At 33.1% G+C, this 22,943-nt stretch overlaps 1 protein-coding gene across 3 annotated transcripts; it reads left to right on the top strand.

The window, feature by feature from the left end:
* Nucleotides 1–1,964: 1,964 nt before the first annotated feature.
* Nucleotides 1,965–22,625, top strand: LOC115970993. Of its 3 annotated transcripts, none has more exons than XM_031090655.1 (9): nt 1,965–2,731; nt 11,623–11,772; nt 11,880–12,047; nt 12,454–12,549; nt 16,278–16,334; nt 17,830–17,946; nt 18,262–18,516; nt 19,135–19,658; nt 21,943–22,625. In XM_031090655.1, exons 7-9 carry the CDS (start codon nt 18,309–18,311, stop codon nt 22,552–22,554), a joined length of 1,344 nt encoding a protein of 447 aa, XP_030946515.1. In that variant the 5' UTR covers nt 1,965–2,731; nt 11,623–11,772; nt 11,880–12,047; nt 12,454–12,549; nt 16,278–16,334; nt 17,830–17,946; nt 18,262–18,308; the 3' UTR covers nt 22,555–22,625. The 3 variants fall into 3 exon arrangements, with proteins under 3 accessions (XP_030946515.1, XP_030946514.1, XP_030946513.1); XM_031090654.1 differs by lacking the exon at nt 1,965–2,731 and adding an exon at nt 4,602–4,681; XM_031090653.1 differs by lacking the exons at nt 1,965–2,731; nt 17,830–17,946 and adding an exon at nt 4,602–4,681.
* The last annotated feature ends 318 nt before the right edge of the window (nt 22,626–22,943 follow it).

Here is a 22,943-nt window from a genome sequence, read left to right as displayed (position 1 = left end):
CCCCCTAGCTCCGCCTATGAGTACGGTAACTCAGCATCTATTTTAGCTCTTCTAGTAAAGCAAACCAAATGGTTAGAATGAAATATAAAATTGTCTTTCAAGAATTAATTGTTATTTCTCCTAAAGTGAATTAAAATAAAAAAATAGAAACATAGTGTCCATATCTCGAATTCTCCAAATGAAAAATAACAATTATGCTTTATGTGGTGGTGGATGATCACTTGAAGAAGTTCATATATAATTATATATATATATATATATATATAGTATTGTCTTGCTATTTCCTTTATTTTACAGCAGTTTTCTTTTTAATTTTTCTCCCCTAAGAACTAACTTCTCCAAAAGTGAAGTTTTCGGAACAAGGAAGAAAAGAACCATAGAAAGAGTGAACACTACTAACAAAAAAGATAATGACTGCTTTGAGTTTAAGATAAGGGAAGGATATATACTTCTACTTTGCTCGTGTCGGTATAGGCTTAGCACATTACTTTCGTCTTTCTTTTTCTAAAGAAACTTCCCCACTCCCCTAATTTAGATAAAGAAAAGTTCAATGTGCAACACGGGAAGGAATTCATTTTTCTAATTCAGATGTAACGTGGAATACATGCATGTAGCTTAAAATTTTTGGGTGATGAACAATGATCGATACTTAATTAAGTTGAAAAGCACGTACCTATCTAAATGTAAATATTTGAGACAGATTCACCATCAAACGTGAAGTGGATTACATGTTATTTAATTAATGGTCAATTTGAATGGAAAGAGAGTAGAATAGAGTCAGACAATGAATATTTGATGAATTTAGCTTTCGCAAGCCCTCTATGAGTTACCGAATTGTCAACTTGCATTGCAGTGAAGGTTGATTTTTTTTTCCCCCATTTTTTATATTAATCTGGATTTACAAAGCATATAGCTTTTTTTTTTTTTTTTTTTGGGGGGGGGGGGTGAAATAAATAAAAAAAACCCTAGAAGCTTTAATAAAAGTATGTTAGGCTGGAAAGTGAAAAGTCCAACCATGAGCTACTAGACATCTTTAAGGAAAATTATATACTCTTTACCAGTTTTAGCCACGAGTCAAGTTGTGACCAAAGTTGTGTACAATTATGTAATCCTAGCATTTTCCTTGCGATAAACATCAATAATTAACAAATAATTCAAGGATTCCTTGTCATACATAAAGTGAAGCAATTGTGACTCTAAAGTACTCCCATTCTATGGTGCAAAACCTTTATGAGAAAAACAATATTCTATGGTGCAAAACCTTTATGAGAAGAACAATGGTACCGGTGTACCATTTATCACTTTGTATACAGATGTGATGTGAAAATCACAATGCTGTACCTTTTGTTTGTTTTGTTTTTGGCTTTTCTTTGGATCCACATGGACCCATCACTCACAACTTACCTTATAAGCAAGTTGTAGCAAAGTCGTGGTCCTAACATTTTATCTTTCTTTGTGTTTCTATCAATTTTTGGTGTGTTATTTGTCTTTTCTTGTTGGAAAAAAATGGCCAAGTTCTCTCTATTTTATATATTTTCTGGTTAATCACAAAAAGTTAATAGTCCTTCCCCCCACCCCCCCGCGGGTCTGTTAAGCCAGTGCTTGGTCACGCGAAGAGTATTATCTTATACACAACCGTAACTCATTTTATTGCACGTGCCATTCCCGAACTTCTTTCCTCCTGTGGAGAGTAAGTAAGGGCCCACGCAATGCCCCACAGGAACCAATTTCCTTCAAGGTCATCCACTTTTGAAGTTCTTCAGCCCACCTTAATGCCCCCACATTGGGTCACAAGCCCACGTTACAGAGCTCGGCAAAGTTAATAGTCCTCAACATTAAATATATATATATATATATATATAAAGAAACAAAGAAAAAAAAAAGGGTAAATAGTCCTCCATTACTTTGGAGATTTATTAAAGTGCCTGGTTATTCTCAACATAAAATAACCACCACTCCTTAAATATGGATTAGGATTCGATCTCTTCTCTCTCGCCCCTTATCTTTTTATATATAGCTTGAAAAAAGATACACATTTACAGTATTGCGAGGTACACAATCCTATTGTTTTCTTAATTTTCATAACTAATATTTTTCGTGATTGGTCTTAGTAGTAACAAAGAAATGGAAGCCGAAAAAACTGTTCCTAGTGGTAACCAAAAAAAGGAAGATATGCTGGAGGTAATGGATGAGGAGGAGGAGCTTGCCCTTAATTTGTACAGGAATACCATGACGGGTAATTGGGAGAGCATTGTTGAGATGTATAAGCAACACACATTCGCAGCCATTTCGGCCAGGATCAACTCGTCAAGGGACACGGCATTGCATGTAGCTGTCTCAATTGCACCAGAAAACATTGTTATAGAACTCATACGTGTAATTTCCCACATTTCGGCGGAGCTCGTTTTACTGATAAAAAACGATGAAGGGAATACCCCTTTGCATGTGGCCGCATCAGCGGGGAGATTGAAGATATGCATCCAGCTTCTTGCTACCATACTTGGTTGGTTTCCAGAGGTTCAAGATTTGGAGGATAAAGATTTATTTCGTAACAAAGCTGGTGAGACTCCTCTCTTCTTAGCTGCTTTTCATGGTTACAAACCAATCTTCCTTTACCTGCATATGGCACTCCTGGAAGCCACCGGCACCGACCTTAAGTCAGTCGATCCTGGCTATAGAAGAAACGATGGCGAGACTGCCCTTCACTGTGCCATCAAGTGGGAGTATTTCGGTGAGGATTTTCTGCTTAACTTTTTCTCACTTCACCTATTGAATAAAACATGAATTAATGTTCTACTTTATATAGTAGAAATTTATAATGTATTCCGATAATGTAAAATTGGTTGAAGGAACTGAATTTTCATGACCCAAAATTAAAAAAGAAATTGCTACGAGAACTATAACTTGTACTAAAATATTTTTATTATTAACAGATTATATGCTTGTATTGTTATTAGGGAACCATTGCGGTTGTAGGATTATTTTTTTTTAGAATGGTCACTAAAAAATTCAATTATACAAAATTTAATAAAAAAATAACTTGGACATATGTCACTACTATTTCTTTCTACTAACAAAAAGAATGTTATGGATATAGCATTATTTTTATTTTTGTTGTTGATGTAACATTACTCTTATTTTTGCTGGGCTAATTTTTATTGTTGTTATTTAATTTTTAATTTAATTTTTGGTTTTTTAGAGAGGTTGTGGATTATATTTGGGGGGCCATAATTCTTTATGAAGTAATGCTACGTTCATAATATTTTCATAGCAATTCTTTAGCGACTAGCTATTATATACTGATGGGTAAAAAAGTAATGCTAGTATTAGGCTCAAATAAGAATTAATAACATCTTATCACAATATTATCTCTCAAGTTAGAAACTGCAATTTGTAGTAAAATTATTTTGAAAATATTGTGGATGCAACATTACTTTTATATTTGTCGAAACCAAATTTTTATGATTCTCAAATTAAGGTGTTCAATATTATTATTAGGGTGGTCAAAATAGGTTATTTTAGTATATAATTTTATTTAATTTCAAATATATATATAATTTTTTGGCAAGTCAAGGTGGTCCTATGACCATCTTGAAATATATTTCAAGCCGCCACTATTAGGAAATGATACATTTTACTGCATACAGGATTATGTGACAATAAGAAAAAAGAAAAAAGGAACGTACGTCCAACGATCACATGCAATATACATAATCAGTGGATCCTTAGACCCTTATCCTTCCTCTTCTTCTTCTTTTTGTTTTTTTTTGTTTTTTTCTTTTTTTTTGTGTCGCCTAATCCTGTACGGAGCAAATGTTATACCTGAATTAATAAGACAAAAGGTATAAATTATGAAAGTGACTCAGTGAGTTACTGTTCTTCGTTGGACCAGAACAAATTAATTTTGTTTATATTCCTCTCTCTCTCTCTCTCTCTCTCTCTTCTCTCTCGCCCCTTATCTTTTTATATATAGCTTGAAAAAAGATACACATTTACAGTATTGCGAGGTACACAATCCTATTGTTTTCTTAATTTTCATAACTAATATTTTTCGTGATTGGTCTTAGTAGTAACAAAGAAATGGAAGCCGAAAAAACTGTTCCTAGTGGTAACCAAAAAAAGGAAGATATGCTGGAGGTAATGGATGAGGAGGAGGAGCTTGCCCTTAATTTGTACAGGAATACCATGACGGGTAATTGGGAGAGCAGTGTTGAGATGTATAAGCAACACACATTCGCAGCCATTTCGGCCAGGATCAACTCGTCAAGGGACACGGCATTGCATGTAGCTGTCTCAATTGCACCAGAAAATATTGTTATAGAACTCATACGTGTAATTTCCCACATTTCGGAGCTCGTTTTACTGATAAAAAACGATGAAGGGAATACCCCTTTGCATGTGGCCGCATCAGCGGGGAGATTGAAGATATGCATCCTTCTTGCTACCCTAGTTAGTGGGTTTTCAGCGATTCGAGATTTGGAGGATAAAGATATATTTCGTAACAAAGTTGGTGAGAGTCCTCTCTTCTTAGCTGCTTTTCATGGTTACAAACCAATCTTCCTTTACCTGCATATGGCACTCCTGGAAGCCACCGACACCGACCTTAAGTTAGTCGATCCTGGCTATAGAAGAAATGATGGCGAGACTGCCCTTCACTGTGCCATCAAGTGGGAGTATTTCGGTGAGGATTTTCTGCTTAACTTTTTCTCACTTCACCTATTGAATAAAACATGAATTAATGTTCTACTTTATATAGTAGAAATTTATAATGTATTCCGATAATGTAAAATTGGTTGAAGGAATTGAATTTTCATGACCCAAAGTTCAAAAAGAAATTGCTACGAGAACTATAACTTATACTAAAATATTTTTATTATTAACAAATTATATGCTTGTATTGTTATTAGGGAACCATTGCGGTTGTAGGAATTTTTTTTTTAGATTGGTCGCTAAAAAATTAGATTTTACAAAATTTAATAAAAAAATAACTTGGACATATGTCACTACCATTTCTTTCTACTAACAAAAAGAATGTTATGGATATAGCATTACTCTTATTTTTGTTGTGAAATGCATTTTTGTTGTTGATGTATCATTACTCTTATTTTTGTTGGGTTAATTTTTATTGTTGTTATTTAATTTTTATTTTTATTTTTGGTTTTTTAAAGAGGTTAAGGATTATATTTGGGTGGCCAGAATTATTTATGAAGTAATGCTATATTCATAACATTTTCATAACAAATCTTAAGCAACCAGTTATTATATATTGATGGATAAAAAAGTGATGTTAGTATTATGATCAAATTAGAATTAATAACATCTTACCACAATATTATCTGTCAAGTTAAAAGCTGCAATTTGTAGTGAAATTATTGTAAAAATATTGTAAATGCAACATTACTTTTATATTTGTTGAAACCAAATTCTTATGATTCTCAAGTCAAGGTGTTTAATATTATTATTAAAGTAGTCAAAATAGGTTACTTTAGTATATAATTTTTTTTTTTTAATTTCAAGTATATATATATATATATATATATATATATTTATATAAATTTTTAGCAAGTCAAGGTGGTCTTGTGACTACCTTGAAATATATGTGGAGCTGCCACTACTATTAAGGAATGATACTTTTTGCTACATACAGGGTTATGTGACAATAAAAAAAAAAATAAAAAAAAAATGAAAAAAGTAACATACGTTCAAGTATCATATGCAATATACATAATCAGTGAATCCTTATACACTTATCCTTTTTTTTTGGTGTCGCCTAATCCTGTACGAAGCAAAACTTATACTTGAATCCATAATACAAAAGGTATCAATTAAGAACAGTGAGTCAGTGAGTTACTGTTCTTCGTAGGAACAAAACAAATTAACTATGTAGCTTGGGAATACTGGGCCTTCTTTTGTGGCGCCAGTCAAGGCTAATGTGGGCATAGGGAACAGTGAGGGAAAGCAAAAGCAGGCCTTGTTATTTTCCTCTGATAGCAGGCCTGAAGTAGACTGCCCTACGGATTTTTCTCCTTTGAACAATACAAAAAAAGAATCCTCATATGTCAAGGTAGTGGCATTGTCTGAGGTCAGAAGCCTAGGAAAGCATCTCAGGATCAAATGCATAGAAAGTCTAGCCAGGCTTAGAGAGCGACTGGCCTCAGCACGCCTAAAGCCCCGTCAGAGTTGGAAAGCTTGTTTGCTTCTGTTGAGGAGTTGGGCAAAGCAATGCCTCTCAAGGTGTTTAGGGTAGGAGGGTCCCCTTTGCCTCCAGTCAACTGTGCAATCACAAAACCCAGCACAGAGACGCCAGACACGATTATTGGAGATGATACGACGGTTCAGCCAAACACAACCATGGAGGAAAGGCTAAATGAACCCTAACAAATGAATATCGACCCAGATCTTCTCAGAGCCCCTCTGAAGGAAATCTCCAATTGCCCTTTTGAAGACGATGGAAAGGTGGGACCTAGTGTTGTCGTTGCGTGTGATAGCATTTCAAGAACCCCCTTGAAGCGCATTGACCCATCTCTTCGGCTATGGAAAAAGAGTTTAGCAGAGGAGGGAAGCTCCCAAGGGCACAATAGGCCACGGTTGATGAAGGTGGAACCTCGGACCATGAGGTTGATGATATGCTATTTAATGATGGAGGTAACAATTCTGTTCATTCTTGAATGTTTATTTCTTTAATCTCCTATCTGTGGATATGAATATGCTTATTTGGAATTGCCGGGGTGCTCTTAACCCAAATTTTCTTAGTCTTATCTCTGATTGGATTCACAAGCATTATCCTATAATCTTGGTTATCATGGAAACAAAAGTTAGTGGAGATAGAGCCAAAAGTATTATAGATAGGCTCCCCATGAATTTAGGCTATTTTGGTTAATAACACTGGGCTGACTGGAGGCCTTTGGGTTTTGTGGGATTCCACCCAAGTGGAAGTTATTGAGCTCTCTACCACGAAGCAAGAAGTCCATGCTTCGATGAATCTCAATTCCCCCAACTCTCAAGGTCCTTGGCTCCTCTCTGTAGTCTATGCTAGCTTGAGACTTGTTGAAAGGCGTCTTTTATGGGATAATTTATCTACAGTTGCTTGTCTCCATGCCTTACCCTGAGTTATCGCCGGGGATTTTAATGAAGTGTTGATTAAAGGAGATAAGTTTGGAGGCAGATCGGTGAATATCAACAGAGCTCTTAGATTCCAGGAGTGCCTTGATATATGCAAGATGATAAACATTGGTTTCTCCAGTGCGCGCTATACATGTCAAACAATAGGCCTTTAACGCAACTTGTCCAAGAGAGGATAGACCGTTATTTCATAAATGCTGAATGGTATGTTCTTTTTCCAGAAGATTGTGATGAGCACCTTGAGAGAGGCCTCATTGTCCAGTCAAGTTGCAACGGGACAAAGGTCACGGCATCAGGCAGGATCGGCCTTTCAGATTCCAGCCAATGTGGCTTTTCCACCCTTCTTTTCTGGATATTATTTGAGACGCTTGGGCAAATCCTAGTTCCTTATCACATGCAGTCTCTAAGTTCACTGATAAAGCGAAGGTTTGGAATAGGAATGTATTTGGAAACTCGTTACATCGGAAAAAGCGTACCCTTGCCAGACTTAGGGGTGTTCAAATTGCCCTCTCCAATAACCCCAAAAATTTTCTAATTTTTCTTGAGCAGGAGTTGCGCACAGAACTTGCTAAGGTCTCGAAATTAGAGGAAGAGTTTTGGGCAATGAAATCACGCATCACTTGGCTGGTTGAGGGGGACAGAAACACAGCCTTTTATCACACTTCTGCTCTAGTTGTGTCGAAGCAGAGATCGTATCAATTGCCTGAAAGATAATATGGGTAACTGGTTGAATGAGGAGAGTGATATTGCTGATTTCATTAGGATGGGCTATGCTGAGTTATTTATGTCTAGTCACAGTAGCTCACTCCTCTCGTTGTGGGATCCTCCTTACTAGAACTCCTGCTTGAAGGAAGATGAAGTTGCCAAGCTTGCTATTCCGATATCCGATGAAGAAATTTCAAGTGCTCTGGTCCCTCAAAGCCTTCAAAGCTCCGGGACCAGATGGCCTCCATCCGGGGTTTTTTTAGCGATTTTGGCTTCTTGTTGGGGAGTTGGTTAAAGAGGAAGTGAAATAGATTTTTACCTCCTAATCAATGCCGGAGTACTTAAATAGAACCCTTATCACTCTAATTCCCAAGTGTGGTGCTCCAGAATCCCTTAGCAATTACTGTCCAATTAGTTTATGCGACACCGTGTATAAGATTGTTACGAGGTGATTGTGGCTAGGATTCACCCCATGCTTTCCAATCTTGTCTCTCCCTATCAAATGGCTTTTTTCCCTAGTTGGAAAGGGATTGACAATGCAATTATTGTTCAGGAGCTTGTCCATACTATGTCTAAGATGAAAGGGAGAGGAGGATTCATGGCAATAAAAATTGATTTGGAGAAGGCCTATGATCGCCTCGAATGGAGCTTCATCCGAGATACCTTAGCTCTTTTCAAGTTCCCTAACCATCTAGCTTCTCTTATTATGAGCTGTGTATCAACTTCTTCTATATTTGTGTTATACAATAGTGGTGCTCTCAAGCCTTTTCTTCCTTTAAGAGGCATTAGACAAGGAGACCCCCTCTCCCCCTATTTCTTTATCCTCTGTATGGAAGTTCTGGGAGCTCTCATCACTGAGAAGTGCGATGCCAAGCTGTGGGACCCGATTAAAGCCTCGCGGGGAGGGCTGGCTTTCTCCCATCTCTTCTTTGTTGACGATCTCGTACTTTTTGTAAAAGCAGACAGGAAAAATTGCTTGGTTGTTGGAGATGTACTTAACTCGTTTTGTTCCTTATCGAGTCAAAAAAGTAAGCAATGCAAAGTCTAGGGTGTTCTTTTCTCCTAATGTGAGCACTGACACTAGAGCAGATTTATGCAAGATTCTGGAGTTTAGATCCACCTCGACACTAGGAAAGTATTTGGGTTTTCCCATAAATCACTCAGGCATAAGACAGGACTTTGGTTATATTATCGAGCATATTCAGAGTCGTCTCGCTAGTTGGAAAGTAAATCTATTATCTTTCACTGGTCGACTTGTTCTCACCCAATCTGTTATTACGACTGTCCCAAATTATGCAATACAGTGTGTGGTCCTCCCTTTAAATGTGCTCCATAGTGTGGACAAATTAAGTCGAGATTTCCTGTGGGGATCAATTGATAACAAAAAGAAGCTTCACATGGTTAGCTGGAAGAAGATTACTAAGCCCAAAAGAGAGGGAGGTCTCGATATCCATCCAGCCAAAGCCAAAAGTATTACTCTCTTAGCCAAACTCAACTGGCGATTGAAGACAGAGACGACTCCCTATAGGCCAAGGTTAAGTATAGGGTGGTTAGAAGATCAACCACTGCCCATCTTAAACCTTGGACTTGCTCTAATATATGGTTTGCGATAAAGAAAGGAGAGGCAGTGTTTAATAGGGGGTTCAAAAGGGTAGTTGGTAGGGACAACCAACTATCCTTATGGAATGACAAGTGGCTGGACAAAGGGCCGTTGCGAAGCCTCATTTCAGGCCCTCTCAATCGCGAGGAAGAGAACATTTGCTTAAAAGAGGTTTCCAACTTTAGTGGATGGAATTGGCAAAACATTTCTATTTCCTTTCTTGCTCATTTGCTAGCTGCCATCGAAACCACCCCTATATCCTACTTGGCCTTTTATGAGGATCGTCTCTCCTGGTGTTCTTCCCCAAGTGGGGCTTTTGAGCTTAAGGAGGCCTATAGGTTAGCTGGCATGGAAGGTGAAGATGATCAAGCAAGCCCTTTTAAAGGTGAATGGATTTGGAAGACTATCACTATCCCGAAGGTGAAGTGTTTCATCTGGCAATGCTATCACAATAGCATTTTAGTTCAAGCCACTTTGGCCTATCAAGGTATGGATATTTCCCCCTCTTGCCCAATCTGCAATGGTGCCCCAGAAACCATTATTCATGTTTTAAGGGATTGCCCTTTTGCCCAATGCTTCTGGAACTCCTTTCCCCAGCCCATGCAAGCATTTCTATTCTATGGGGCTAGTCTTATGGATTGGTTGAGACTAAGCTGCCGTAGTACTAAAGACTTTCCTTGTTCGGGGATTAATTGGGGGGTTGTATTTCCTTTTGGGATTGGGGGTCTTTGGCTTCACAGAAATAGTGTAGTCTTCGGCAAAGAAAGAACCCAGATTGTTCTTAAGAAGGAGGTAATGGCCAAAGCCATTGAATTTGCTTTTCTCGGAGCCAATGGTAGGCGTGGTTGTCATTGCATAACTATCAATATCAGTTGGTAGTGCCCCCCTAAGAATTGGGTTAAGCTAAACACTGATGGCTCTTCCATTAGGAACCTCGGCTTAGCAAGAGGTGGAGGCTTGATCCGCAATGCAAATGGGGAATGGGTGCGAGGTTTTGCTCGAGCTATAGGGACCACTACTAGTGCTGCTGCTTAGCTTTGGGCTCTTTGAGACGGAATTTGCTTGTGTGTTACTTTAAAATTCCCAACAGTAATTATAGAACTTGATGCCAAGCTCATGGTGGACCTATTGCATAAAGAGGATAGAAATCAGAATAGTTTGGATGCTATCCTTGGAGATTGTAAAGCGGGTTTGAAGGATATTCTCATGGTGAAGATTCAACATTGTTATAGGGAGGCAAACGAATGTGCCGATGCATTAGCTAGGAGGGGAGCCTTGCTTCCCCAAGATTTTGTTATTTTTCTAGATCCCCCAACTGATGTATCCTTGTTACTTAGTTTAGACGCAATAGGGGCTGCTTTTGATCGAACTGTTAATGCTCCTGGTGTTGTTGTTTAGTTCTTAATGAAATATCCTTTTTACCAAAAAATAATAATAATAATTATTATGTTTATACTCCTCTCTCTCTTTGTGTGTCATTGTCTCTGCCACTATTTTTCCCACCGGTCTTAGTCATTGTAACAAAGAATGGGAACCTCATCATCGGCCTAGCCAAAGAAGCCTTGCTCCACACCTCTTCCTCACAAGCTTTGAGCGCACCAAGGGCTCCATCATACCAACGCTCGATCTCCATCCAATTCATCTCGATCTCTCTCAAGTCGAAGCCCCTCTCGCCCACCTTGTAGTTGTTGTGATTGCGAGTTAGTTAAATTGCAGTAATATTGCAGAACATTTACGAATAGAGAAATAAAAATGGTCGAAAATGAAGAGTTGAAGCTTGGATTGTTGATTTGTGAAATTATTTGAGCACAGTGTTTCGATCTCTTATATATATAAATATATATTAATCTTTAAATTAAAAGAACTTTCTTAAAAAACTAATTCTTATTTTTCTTTTGTAAATTTTTTACATTAAAAACAAAAAAAACATTTTCCATATTTTTCAATTAAAATTGACATAATTTTTTTTTTTTATAGAAAATTTTGAAAAATGAAATAGAGAAAAAGGAAAATATGTAAAGTTGATCATGATAGGGTCCAATTATTAAATTCATGAAATGATTCACCATAAATATGAGAGGATAGAGCACCATATTTTTGTGTTCCAAAAATACTTAAGAATTTTCCCCCAAAAAAAATCAATTATGTTAAAACTGCATTACCCGCTAAGTTTAATTATTAATTATGGTTGACAGATGTGGCATATGAAATAATTTTAAAGGAACCTAGTCTTGCTTATGCTGTGAACGAGGTAGGAATCACCCCTTTGCATCTCCTAGCAAGTAAGCCTTCGGTCTTCAAAAGTGGTTCCTACCTCGGATGGTGGAAGAGCATCATTTAGCATTGTAAGTATGACTCAACTTTCTAGCTAGCTGCAAGTCATCTCTCTTACATTTTGGAGATCAGAGTACGTTGTGTTGTAGCTACAACATCCTTTGTTGTTGTGTGAAAGGTATATATGTTGAAGAGCTGGAGCACGAAACTGTTGATAAAAGATTGATTGATTCTGCCATTAAAGAATTGGATGAATCTTCCATAGACGATATTACTCACAAATTCCCAAAGAATTACCACATATGCATCCAGTTTTATCAAGTGCTGCAGACTTTGGCTCCATTCGGTATATAAAGTGGATCTTTTTTCTTTGCATTAATTTAAGTTATTGCAAAACCTTTGACAGAACATGAAAATCAGGGCAACTCAAGCTAGGGGAAACATGAATTTTTCTTGGATCATTTAGGACTCTTAAGGTCTACCAGATTCATGCAGTTGTTTTTCCATTCATTGATATTGAGGTCTCTCATTAATCATATAAAAAAAAATTTATTTCAAAAATTACTTTTGATTTTCTAGCTTTAATAAAAAATGCATTAAGTTTCTCAAAAAAAAAAAAAAAATGCATTAACAGAATGATTAGAACTTCAACATATACGGCAGAACCCAAAAACCAACGAAAAACAGTGTTGATTTATTTAATTATTTCTCTTCTTTCCTTTAAGTTCTGTAATATTGCTTTCCTTTTCTAGTGATTGGAGGAACAAATATTAGGCATTGCAAATGCCGAAATGCTGATGTGGAGAGTCCCAACCAACCGCGTGTTATTTGCCAATCAAAACAAGGAGGTGAGAATGCATAGTTTTTTTTTTTTATTTATTTTTTTTTTTATTTGATAGTTACGATAGGTTTTAGGAATTTGAACTCTAAACGTTTTCATTTAAAAACACAAAAAAATATTTATTGAGCTACAAAATTCTTGGTAAAAATACATAATTTTTTTTAAATATTTTTGAAGAATTAGCAGAAATGCTTAGTATTAAAAGTTCATTTGAGTTGAAAATATTAGAATAATCCCACACCAATTGGGTTTTGGATTTAATATGGTTAGTTGGTCCAGCCATCTATTAAAGTTTTAGGTTGAATGCTTTACTCAATAAATTATCAATTATCTTAAAATTTTAAACTGTTAGAAAAATGTGAATTATATCATTTAACTATAATTCCAACATTCTTTTTCACCTATAGGCCTAAACTCTTCTTTAATAAGTGGATCTCATATGTGGGATTTTATTATTATTATTTTAAATGGGAGGTAGCTTGAAGATAATGATTAAACTCAGAATTTCCTACTATGATATCGAGATAAATTGTCAATTGTCCCAAAACCTAAGTTATTAGGAAATAATAAACTTAATTATTTAACCATAATTCTAACATTACTAGCCTTCGAATATTTCTAAAGCTGATCTATTAAATATTGCTAAAACTTATATATGTCATTATCCTTAACTAGTATGTAACTCATGCTTATGCACGAGAATGATGAATTAGAATGGTGCTATTGACGTTAGTTTGAGTTATTAAACATATAGGACATAGTTCAATCAAGACATTTGGAGATATTAAAATAGTTTTTCCTTACAATTTTAATGATATTGGTTACGCCAAGTTTCTCATTACATTATTATTACGTATATAATTTTGAAAATTACTATTGGATACTACATATCAATTTACAATTATTGTCTGTGAAATTCTACTAAATATAACATAAAATAAAATAATGAATTGGTTAAATATTATCTCATAAATTGAATAGGGATAGATGTATAGGATCATTTAGCTCAATTAGAGTTTGTTACGTTCGATATCTTCGCATACAAAATATCTTATTAGAAATAGTATAAAAAATATGCTCATTAGTTTAAAAAAAAAAATACTAATAACAGCAAAAATCTAAACAATTTAATTTGTATGGGAAGCTAACAAAAGCAAAATCCAATTTCGATTCTAATTGAATTTTCTCTAAACTTTGGTTTATATATATTACCTAGTTAGTAATAAACCATACATAGTCATGGTATATTATATAAATGATTTATAAATTTGAATTGTTTTTAGTTATACAAAGAATAAAGGTTCATAAATATAAAATCATTCACTCTCTCTTTCTCTAATTTTATATATAGAGTTAAATATATGATTAGGTTTTTTATGGTTATTTATATTGGACTCCTCGTTTTCTATACTAAATTAACTCATTTGACACAAAAATTTAAAAACTTAAATTATATGGGACACTTGGCGCAAAATTAAACTTTCATTAAAATCTAATTTTCACATTGAATTAACTCACTTGGCACAAAAATGTAAAAACTTAGATTATTAAACTTTCATTGAAATCTAATTTTCACATTAAATTAACTCACTTGGCACAAAAATGTAAAAACTTAGATTAGATGAAACAAGTGGGACAAAATTAGACTCTAATTGAATTCCAATTTGAAATCTAATTGGATTTTTTCTCAGTTTTGCCTATTAACACACACACACAGATTAGTGTGTAATCTCATACATATGCATGGGTACAATTAAAAGCAATTATAATTACACGGTTCAAATTACACATTTTTTTGAGAAGAGATTTAAATTAAACATGGTATTAACTTACACATTTTTAAATCATACATTTCTAAATTATGTAATAGTCTCTCATTATATATATATATATTTATATATATTAATTTAAAATTTAATTAGATTTAGATTCTTTGGTTTTTGTATCCAATAATTCACTTACTACAAATATTAAAAAATTAGATGGACATATAGCCCCAAATTGGACTCTAATTGAAGTCCAATTTAGAATCTAATTGGATTTTGGATTCTTTGATTTTTACACTCAAAAATTTACTTGACACGAAAATTAAAAATTAGATGAAACATGTGGCGTAAAATTGACAATTTAACTAAATTTTCTCTGAGTTTTGACTTGTCATATATACATAAATTATTGTCATTATTAAATGTCAATGAAAAGTGGTTCTACTAAATAAACCTTGTTATTTGCGCATTAAAATTATTAATTTTGTTTTGTACAAATTCCCAAACTCCAACTGATACTCCGGAACATGGTATGCCTCTCTCTTTCTCTCTCTCTTTCAATTAAAATTTCGTGCTAATAGAATGTTATTTACCATTCTATATGTGAGCACATCTTTTATGCATAGTTTAAAATACAAAACTTGAAATTGTATTTTTTTTTTTTATAAATGAGATGATAAATGATGAGATTAATAATTTCTGATTATTTTGAAATTTTACAGGTATAGAGTGTATAAGAAAAAAATGTGTACGTTTTTAGACCCTTTAAACATAAGTTGTTTAACCTAATATTAAGACAAGTTAATTAACAAGTTCATTAATAAGATCTAGGTTAAACTCATTCAAATCATATCATATAAATAGTGTAGAAATATAAAGAATACACGATATGATAATCTAGGAAAACCAAATCGGTAAAAAACTTGGGAAGGATTTAACCTAGCTATCCTCAAGGTAAAACAAATCCACTATGAAAGAATTGAAGTTTGTACAATAAGACTTAGACCACTAACATCCTATTACTACCTCGAGTAGAAAACTTACTACCACGACCCACATGACAGCTTTGAGTCCATTGACTACTTCTTTCTTTGATCCACAGCAACCATAAGTTCTTCTACTTGTGTTTTACTTTAAGCTCTTGAAACAGCAACTGAAGAGATCACCAAGTTCTTGACATCAATCTTGATCTTAATAACTCTAAGTGTGTATAAAGGTAAACATCTCTAGATCTCATAGAAGATTCACACACATAGCATATCAACAACAACTAAAACGTGGTTAGGGTTTTTCTTTTTATACTTGAAGCAAAACATAAAACCCTACACGTCATATGGGCTTGAGCTGAATTAGAAATTCTGCAGAAAAAACAATCTGCATGAGGTTCGATCGATTGAGCCTTGAAGATTTAATTCAGTAAATTCTGCAATCACTCGATTTTAACTTTACACATAAACACACTTTGAGCAGCCTAAATCTATACTCTAAGTTTTGATCATGGTTTGTCAACACAATACACATTGAAGTTCTAATACATTTAGTTCATAAAGTCTTAGAACGTAACAAAATCTAATATAATAGTAGATTTGTCAAAATTCGCATACAATAAAAAATGCTAATTTGGAAATTACATCCTCTAATTTTGCCAAAAATTCAATTCTAGTCTTCAACTTCACTTTCATTCAATTCGATCCTTTTAAGTTTCAAATTCATTCAATTAAGTCATGCCAATGTCATTAGTCTCCATTAAAATGAACCGTTAGAGTGATCCAAAATTACGTAATTTTGTTCTATAACATTTTCTTTTTTTAACATAAAATTACTGGAAACATTTTTTTGTTATTATTTTTATTTAAAAAAAAAAAAACAGAAATAAGCAATTAAAAATACAATAAATTGAGTACCCAGTATCCACCCCCAAATTATCCTGCTGGACCGCTTCTATAACGGTGTTACTTTTCTTTTCTAGATGCAAATGAAGAGAATCCCAGTGAAACGGACACTACTGGCCAATCGACAGAGGAAGGTAAGAAATGCATATGGTAAAAAGTGAGTTTTTTTTTTTCTTCTAATTTTAATTTTAAATTCTATAGTTACAATGCAAAATGAGTGATTTAAATATTGGATGTTTCAATTGGAAACAAATAATAGATACTTTATCAAAAAAAAAGAAAAAAAAAAAGAAAAAGAAAAAAGAAACAAATAGTATATACCATTTGAGCTACAAGTCTACAATGGTTTTTATGCATGAGTTGAATTTGTTAAAAAAAGTCTCAGATAAGTTGGGTTTGAGATTTAGTATGGTTTTATTTAGCATTTTTATTAGCTCTTGCAAAAATTCTTGTATATTTTAGAATAAGAACTTTTCTTTTTTTTACACAACTAACTTTAATAAACATTCATATCTAATTATCTATTTTACATTATATTTTGTTAAAATATCATTTTTTTTATCAATTTTATATTACTCTCTCAAATCATCCCTCTTTGAGTTAATGAGTAAAGAAATATAGAAAATAAATTTGCATGTGAATAGTAATTGTGTATATTTTTTCATAGATAATTGTAGCAACAATCTAAATTTACACAAGTTTAGAGCATTTGTATCAGCTCATACATTCTGCCTATTTTAGTATATATAAGAATCTACTTTTTTTATTTTACATACTTTTCAAAAAAAATTTAAAATTAAAATTTTTTTATTATCTTTTTCATATAATCATTATCTACTATTTTCCTTTATTCTCAAGATACATAAAGAAAGAATAAAAAATTAAATGTAAAATAAATAGTATCAATATAAATTTACATAATTATTGTAGCAATCGTTTATTTTTACACATCTTTGCATGACCAGAGGTAAGTGGATTTTGGGTTTGATTGGCTAAAATGTTGTCATTTTTTTTTTAATTATATAAGCACTAAAGTTTTTTTTTTTAAGAAACTATATAAGAACTAATGTGAGTGCTCTTATGTAGATTGATGTGAGTGATTTTTGGAATTGGATGTGAAAAATTTACCCCTTATGCTATTGTGAGTGCTCTAAGTTGCTCATGTACATCTATTGAAACATTAGGTCAGTGTTAGGAACCCTAGGTATATAAATAATAATTGTTGTAATATTGTATTTAGTTAGTTAAAATTTTAAGTATGTTAATCAAATTTAATATATGCAGAAATTATTAATGCATATAGGAAGTAATAAAACCATTAAGATAAGGTCACGGGGGCCAGTAGAATAGTTTTATGATTCTATAAATACCTATTTATAATCATATTTCACAAACCAATTAATTGCTTAGTGTATTTCTCCATAGAGATAGAGTATATCGAATTAAGTTAATTTTTCTATACTTCACGTCCCTTCCCCGTTACAAAAAAACTAGGTTCTAAATAGTCGAAGGCTATAATGGCCTTACAGTACTGCCAATTATTGTCATTGTTTAAGCTCAATGAAAGTAGTTTTTCTAATTAAACCTTTTTATTTGCACATTATAATAAATTATTTTTGTTTGGTACAGAATTTAAAGCTGGGAGGGAAGTTCATCGATTTGTTCGGAGACATTATGAAGACTGTTATAACATTTTCCGTTTTTTGTACACAATATTCATCAGGATTATTCTGGGCTTTGGATATGGTTTGCCTCTATATTAGACTTTCACCCAACTTCTTAACAGCCTGCACGGGCGCGCGCGCACACACACATATATATATATATATATATATATATATAAAAAGTTAACATTTACAAATTTTGAACTTTCCAATATAAAATAGAATTTTTTTTTAAATACTTTTTTAAAGAAGCCATAATTATTTATTTATCTTATCAACGTGGTTTCAATCTCGTTCATTATCATGTAAATTTGTTAGCTTTTTAAGTACTTATCGGTGCATTAATTAATATATTTTCTTTTTGTGTAATTATCTTATATTGATTATGACAATCCAGAGGGTATAAGAAGTATAAAACGAAAGCATGTATATTCGGTTCAAATCATGAAAATTCTGATCAAACATACCTACAACGATGCTAATAAGTTTGGCTTAACAAGTGGGGCAAACCCTGAGAAAACACATGGAATTCCGGAGGTACCACCATCACCAACAGACAGTGACAATACCACAGCCAGAGGTGCCAAAACTGAACCACAAGATGGAAATAAGATAAACGAAACTGCTCAAGAAGAGAAAACGAAGGAAAGAGGTGATTCACTATTCTCCCATATCATAGATTTATGGATTTATATATATATATATATATATATATATATGGACTTGGATTATGAAGAACAAAATTTTTCTCTAAACTAGTTTGGAGAGAAGCTCCTCAAACTTTTTATATATTTTTATATTGGGTATGAATTTTGAAAATCTAATCGTTCGATTGCATATTCATATTATATCCTTCATGCTTGTAAATCTTTAAGAAGATCAAAAATCAATTGCTGTTTTCAAATAAGTGCAAAAATTTAAAGTTTTTGTAATATAAAATTGTGTATAAAAAATAAGTTTATTGATCAAATAGCAAATAACATCCGATTTGAATGAAACTTAATATGCATATTAAGAACATAAGGAACATAAAATTCAACGGATAGATTTTCAAAATTCACACCTAAAAAAGAGATATAAGAAGTTCAAAGAGTTTCTCCTCAAGTTAGTTCAAAGAAAAACTTTGTTCAATTATGAAGGTACATCATCAGCTATGTACTCAATCGATTTGAGTTATATAAGTGATTATGAGAAATTTCAATTGTAATTAATCCCTTTTTTTTATAAGTATATGTGGCAAACATTTGAATATGTACTCTATTATTAGCAGGAAAGGGGGAAACGACTAAAATGACAAAGGCAGAGACACCCTTACTTATTTTACTTCCTGGAAAAGGGGAAACGCCTGAAACAAAAATGATAGAGACACCCATATTGGTTGCGGCAAGAAATGGTCTCACAGAAATGGTCGAGCAAATACTTCAAAAGTTTCCACCAATGGCCATTGATGACAAGAGAAAAGAAATGTCTAGAATGACAAAGACAGAGTCAACCATATTGCTTGCAGCAAGAAATGGTATCACAGAAATGGTTGAGCACATACTCAAAAAGTTTCCAGTGGCCATCAATGAACAGAGTGAAGGAAAAAATATTGTACTTTTGGCCGCGAAGAACAGGCAAACACATGTATTACTGCTACTGCTCGAGCAAGATTTTGTGAAACGTAAATTAGTTCATGAAGGGGATAAAAATGACAACAATGCATTGCATCTAGCAGCTGAGATAGGAAAGCAAAAGCCTTGGCTAATTCCTGGTGCTGCATTGCAAATGCAGTGGGAAATCAAGTGGTATGAGGTATGAACTCAAACCAATTTTGACCTCCAATTTTATTGAACAAATTACCAAAGAGATTTTGACCACATATGCACGAAATCACACAATGTAATTATAGCACATCGTAGCAAATTTCACCATCTTACCAGCAGTGTCAGAGGAAGGGGCACATGAAGGCCTTGGCTTTTAAAAATTCTCTCCTTCCTCTTATAATTTTTTTTTTTCAAAAATTTTCCCGTAAGTAATAATTGTACAACATTTATGATATATTTAGTTTTGAGTCTTCCTAAAAAAATACTCCCTCTGTCCCAATTTATTTGTCATGTTTGAAAAATCAAACTTTTTAAGTGAACATTATTTATTGTCTTGTCTACCTTATAAAAATGTATAAATTTATAGAATTACCATTAAATAAATTTATCAATTTTTTTTTTAAATAAAAAAGAGTTATTCTTAATGAGGCAACTTAAAAGGTGGCCCAATTAGATTGATTTTTTAAATATTTGTTAGTTTTCTTTTCAAATAGTTTTGAAAATAAAATAGTGGTATAATAGGAACATTAGTAAATTAATTAATTTTATTTTTAGAAATAGAACAATATTTTGGGGCATCCCAAAATGGAATAGAGGACAAACAATTTGGCACGGTGGGAGTATATTATGAGTCCTCCATTACCTACATTTATGATATAAAAATTTCACCATTGAATATAAAAACAAAAAAAATATTCTAAAATATCTAATTTTAATTGAGTTTAAATTTATAATAATTCCCTACTAAAACTTCTATTTTTACACACATTCATTAGAATCCTGATATGAATTATTTTCTTTTAAAGGTACAACATATAGTTTTATACACAAACACAATTATATAATCAAATGGATCTTAATAACTACCATTAGGGGTAGTTATTAATAACTTCTCCTCTCTCTCCATGTGTGTGTTAAAAATACTTAGGGTATGTTTGGTATACTGAATGAGGATTACGACAGGAATTGTAATCTTTATTACTACTAATAAAATGTGTTGTAATGTAATAACTAAACCTATTCATTAGTTTGATTATGAGTTATAACATTAGAATGAAACTTAACATTTGTTTTAGGAAATATCTTATTCATACAATTATATCTCCTTAAAAATTATTATTTTTAAATTTAAGAAAGATATGTGTTATTTTTTATGATTTTTTATTTTTATAATTGTTAAATGTATATGGAAAGTTTGTTTATTTGGAAATATATTAAGTTTTGAAATTATTATACTTACTAAGGAATAGCTAATACAACCTTTTAAAGAGTTATTCCTCATTTTGAAGAATAGCTATTCATAAGGAATGACTATTCCTTGTAATAAAAACATAACCAAACTAAAGAAGAACTAAATCATAGGAATAACTATTACATTAAAGCGTCTATTATAGTCTACCAAACATGCCCTTAGTATTTTTTTAAAAAACCATTAGGGGTATACATGAGTCAGATTGGGTCGGGTTGAGGGAATTTTTTGACCCTACCTACCAAGGTGGGTTAAAAAAAATTTAACCCAAACCAACCCATCATACGGGTTCAACCCAACCCAATCCACATGGATTGAGTTGAACCCATGGGTTGGACTTTTTTTATTTATTTATTACTATTATTATTAAATTAAGCAGAAAAAAAAAAATATCTCACTTGCCACCTAAGTTGATAAATAAAATATACATAAACTAGTATTCCAACTCACTTATAAACGAAATATATCCAACTAAGTTGATAAACAAAATATACATAAACTAGTATCCCAACTCATTTATAAACAAATAGGAGTGGAGTAGGAGAGTGAGAATGGGAGGCAGCAGAGAGAGAAATAAGATTGTTAGGGTTTATGAGATAATTAGGTTTTATATAGGAATAGCTAAATAGGGGAATAAATTAAATAAAAAAATTAATTATATAATATATTTGTAAATATATATAATTTAAATTTTAAATATATAGGGGGGTCAGGTCGGGTTAGGCGGGTTTGTGATTGTTATGACCCAAACCCAATCCAACCCACTATTAAAAAAAAATTCATAATCTAATCCAACCTACCAACTCCTAAAAACTAACCCAACTCGGCAAGTTGGATTGGGTTGGGTCAATTTTGGCAAGTTGGTGGGTTGGTTGCACAAACTTAACTACCATAACTATTAATTTCTATATTTAAGTAAAAATAAAACTAGGATAGAATTTCATATTTTATAAAATTTTCTTGTGTACATTAATTCCATGATTTGGTGACTAATATATATATATATATATATTAATGCATGCAGTTTGTAAAAGACAACATGCCTCCACACTTCTGCTATCAAGTGAATAAAGAGAACAAAACCCCAGAAGAAATCTTCAACGAAACACATGAGAATTTAGTCAAGCAAGGAGGCGAGTGGCTAAACAAAACCTCTGAATCCTGCTCAGTTGTGGCTGCTCTCATTGCAACCGTTGCCTTTGCCTCATCAACCACTATCCCGGGCAGCATCAATGAAACAAACGGGACACCAAACCTTGAAAGCCACACGATGCTCACCATCTTTGCCGTCTTCTCACTCATTGCTCTTTGCTTCTCCATCACTGCTTTGTTCTCGTTTCTTGCCATCCTCACTTCTCGGTATGAACAAAAAGATTTTCGTAGAGACTTGCCAAAGAAACTTCTACTTGGCTTAACTTCTCTCCTTGTATCCATTACATCAATGTTGATTTCTTTTTGTGCTGGACATTACTTTATGCTTAAGAATAAATTGAAAGACAAGGCCTTTCCGGTATATGCAGTGACATGTCTGCCGATAGTATTCTTTGCCATACAACAGTTACCGCTCTACGTTGATATTGTATGGACTATTTTCAAGAAGGTTCCCCGATCAAGCAATAAGGCTGTTTCTCTCTAGGGGTTTTTTCTCTACATTATAGAAACTTGTTATTTTTGAATATTTGTACTTTTTCTATCAATCAAGATTGATGGTGTGCTTAAGGATTGAAGTAAGTTGTTTTCTATTTTCAATTAATATGGGATGCATTGTTTTGCTATTTTAAATTAATTTGGGATAAGATGTGTTTTTTTTTTTTTTTTTTTTTTTGGGCTTATGAGTTCAATAATGGAATAATTTTAGTTTCTTGAAAAAAAAAATGAATAGTTTAAGTATTTTATGTTGAATCTCTCTCTCTCTCTCTCTCTCTCTCTCTCTCTCCTTAAGAAATTATTTAGTATTTTGAAGGTATAGTGAATCAATGATTGGTACTCATTCCTCTTATATAATAGTGAATTCTATTAATTTTT

This window comes from Quercus lobata, chromosome 12, assembly GCF_001633185.2.
Source record: "Quercus lobata isolate SW786 chromosome 12, ValleyOak3.0 Primary Assembly, whole genome shotgun sequence".
In the NCBI taxonomy this organism is placed as follows: Eukaryota; Viridiplantae; Streptophyta; class Magnoliopsida; order Fagales; family Fagaceae; genus Quercus; species Quercus lobata.
The sequence above is the reverse complement of the archived record's forward strand: the minus strand, read 5'-3'. Positions and strand labels throughout refer to the sequence as shown.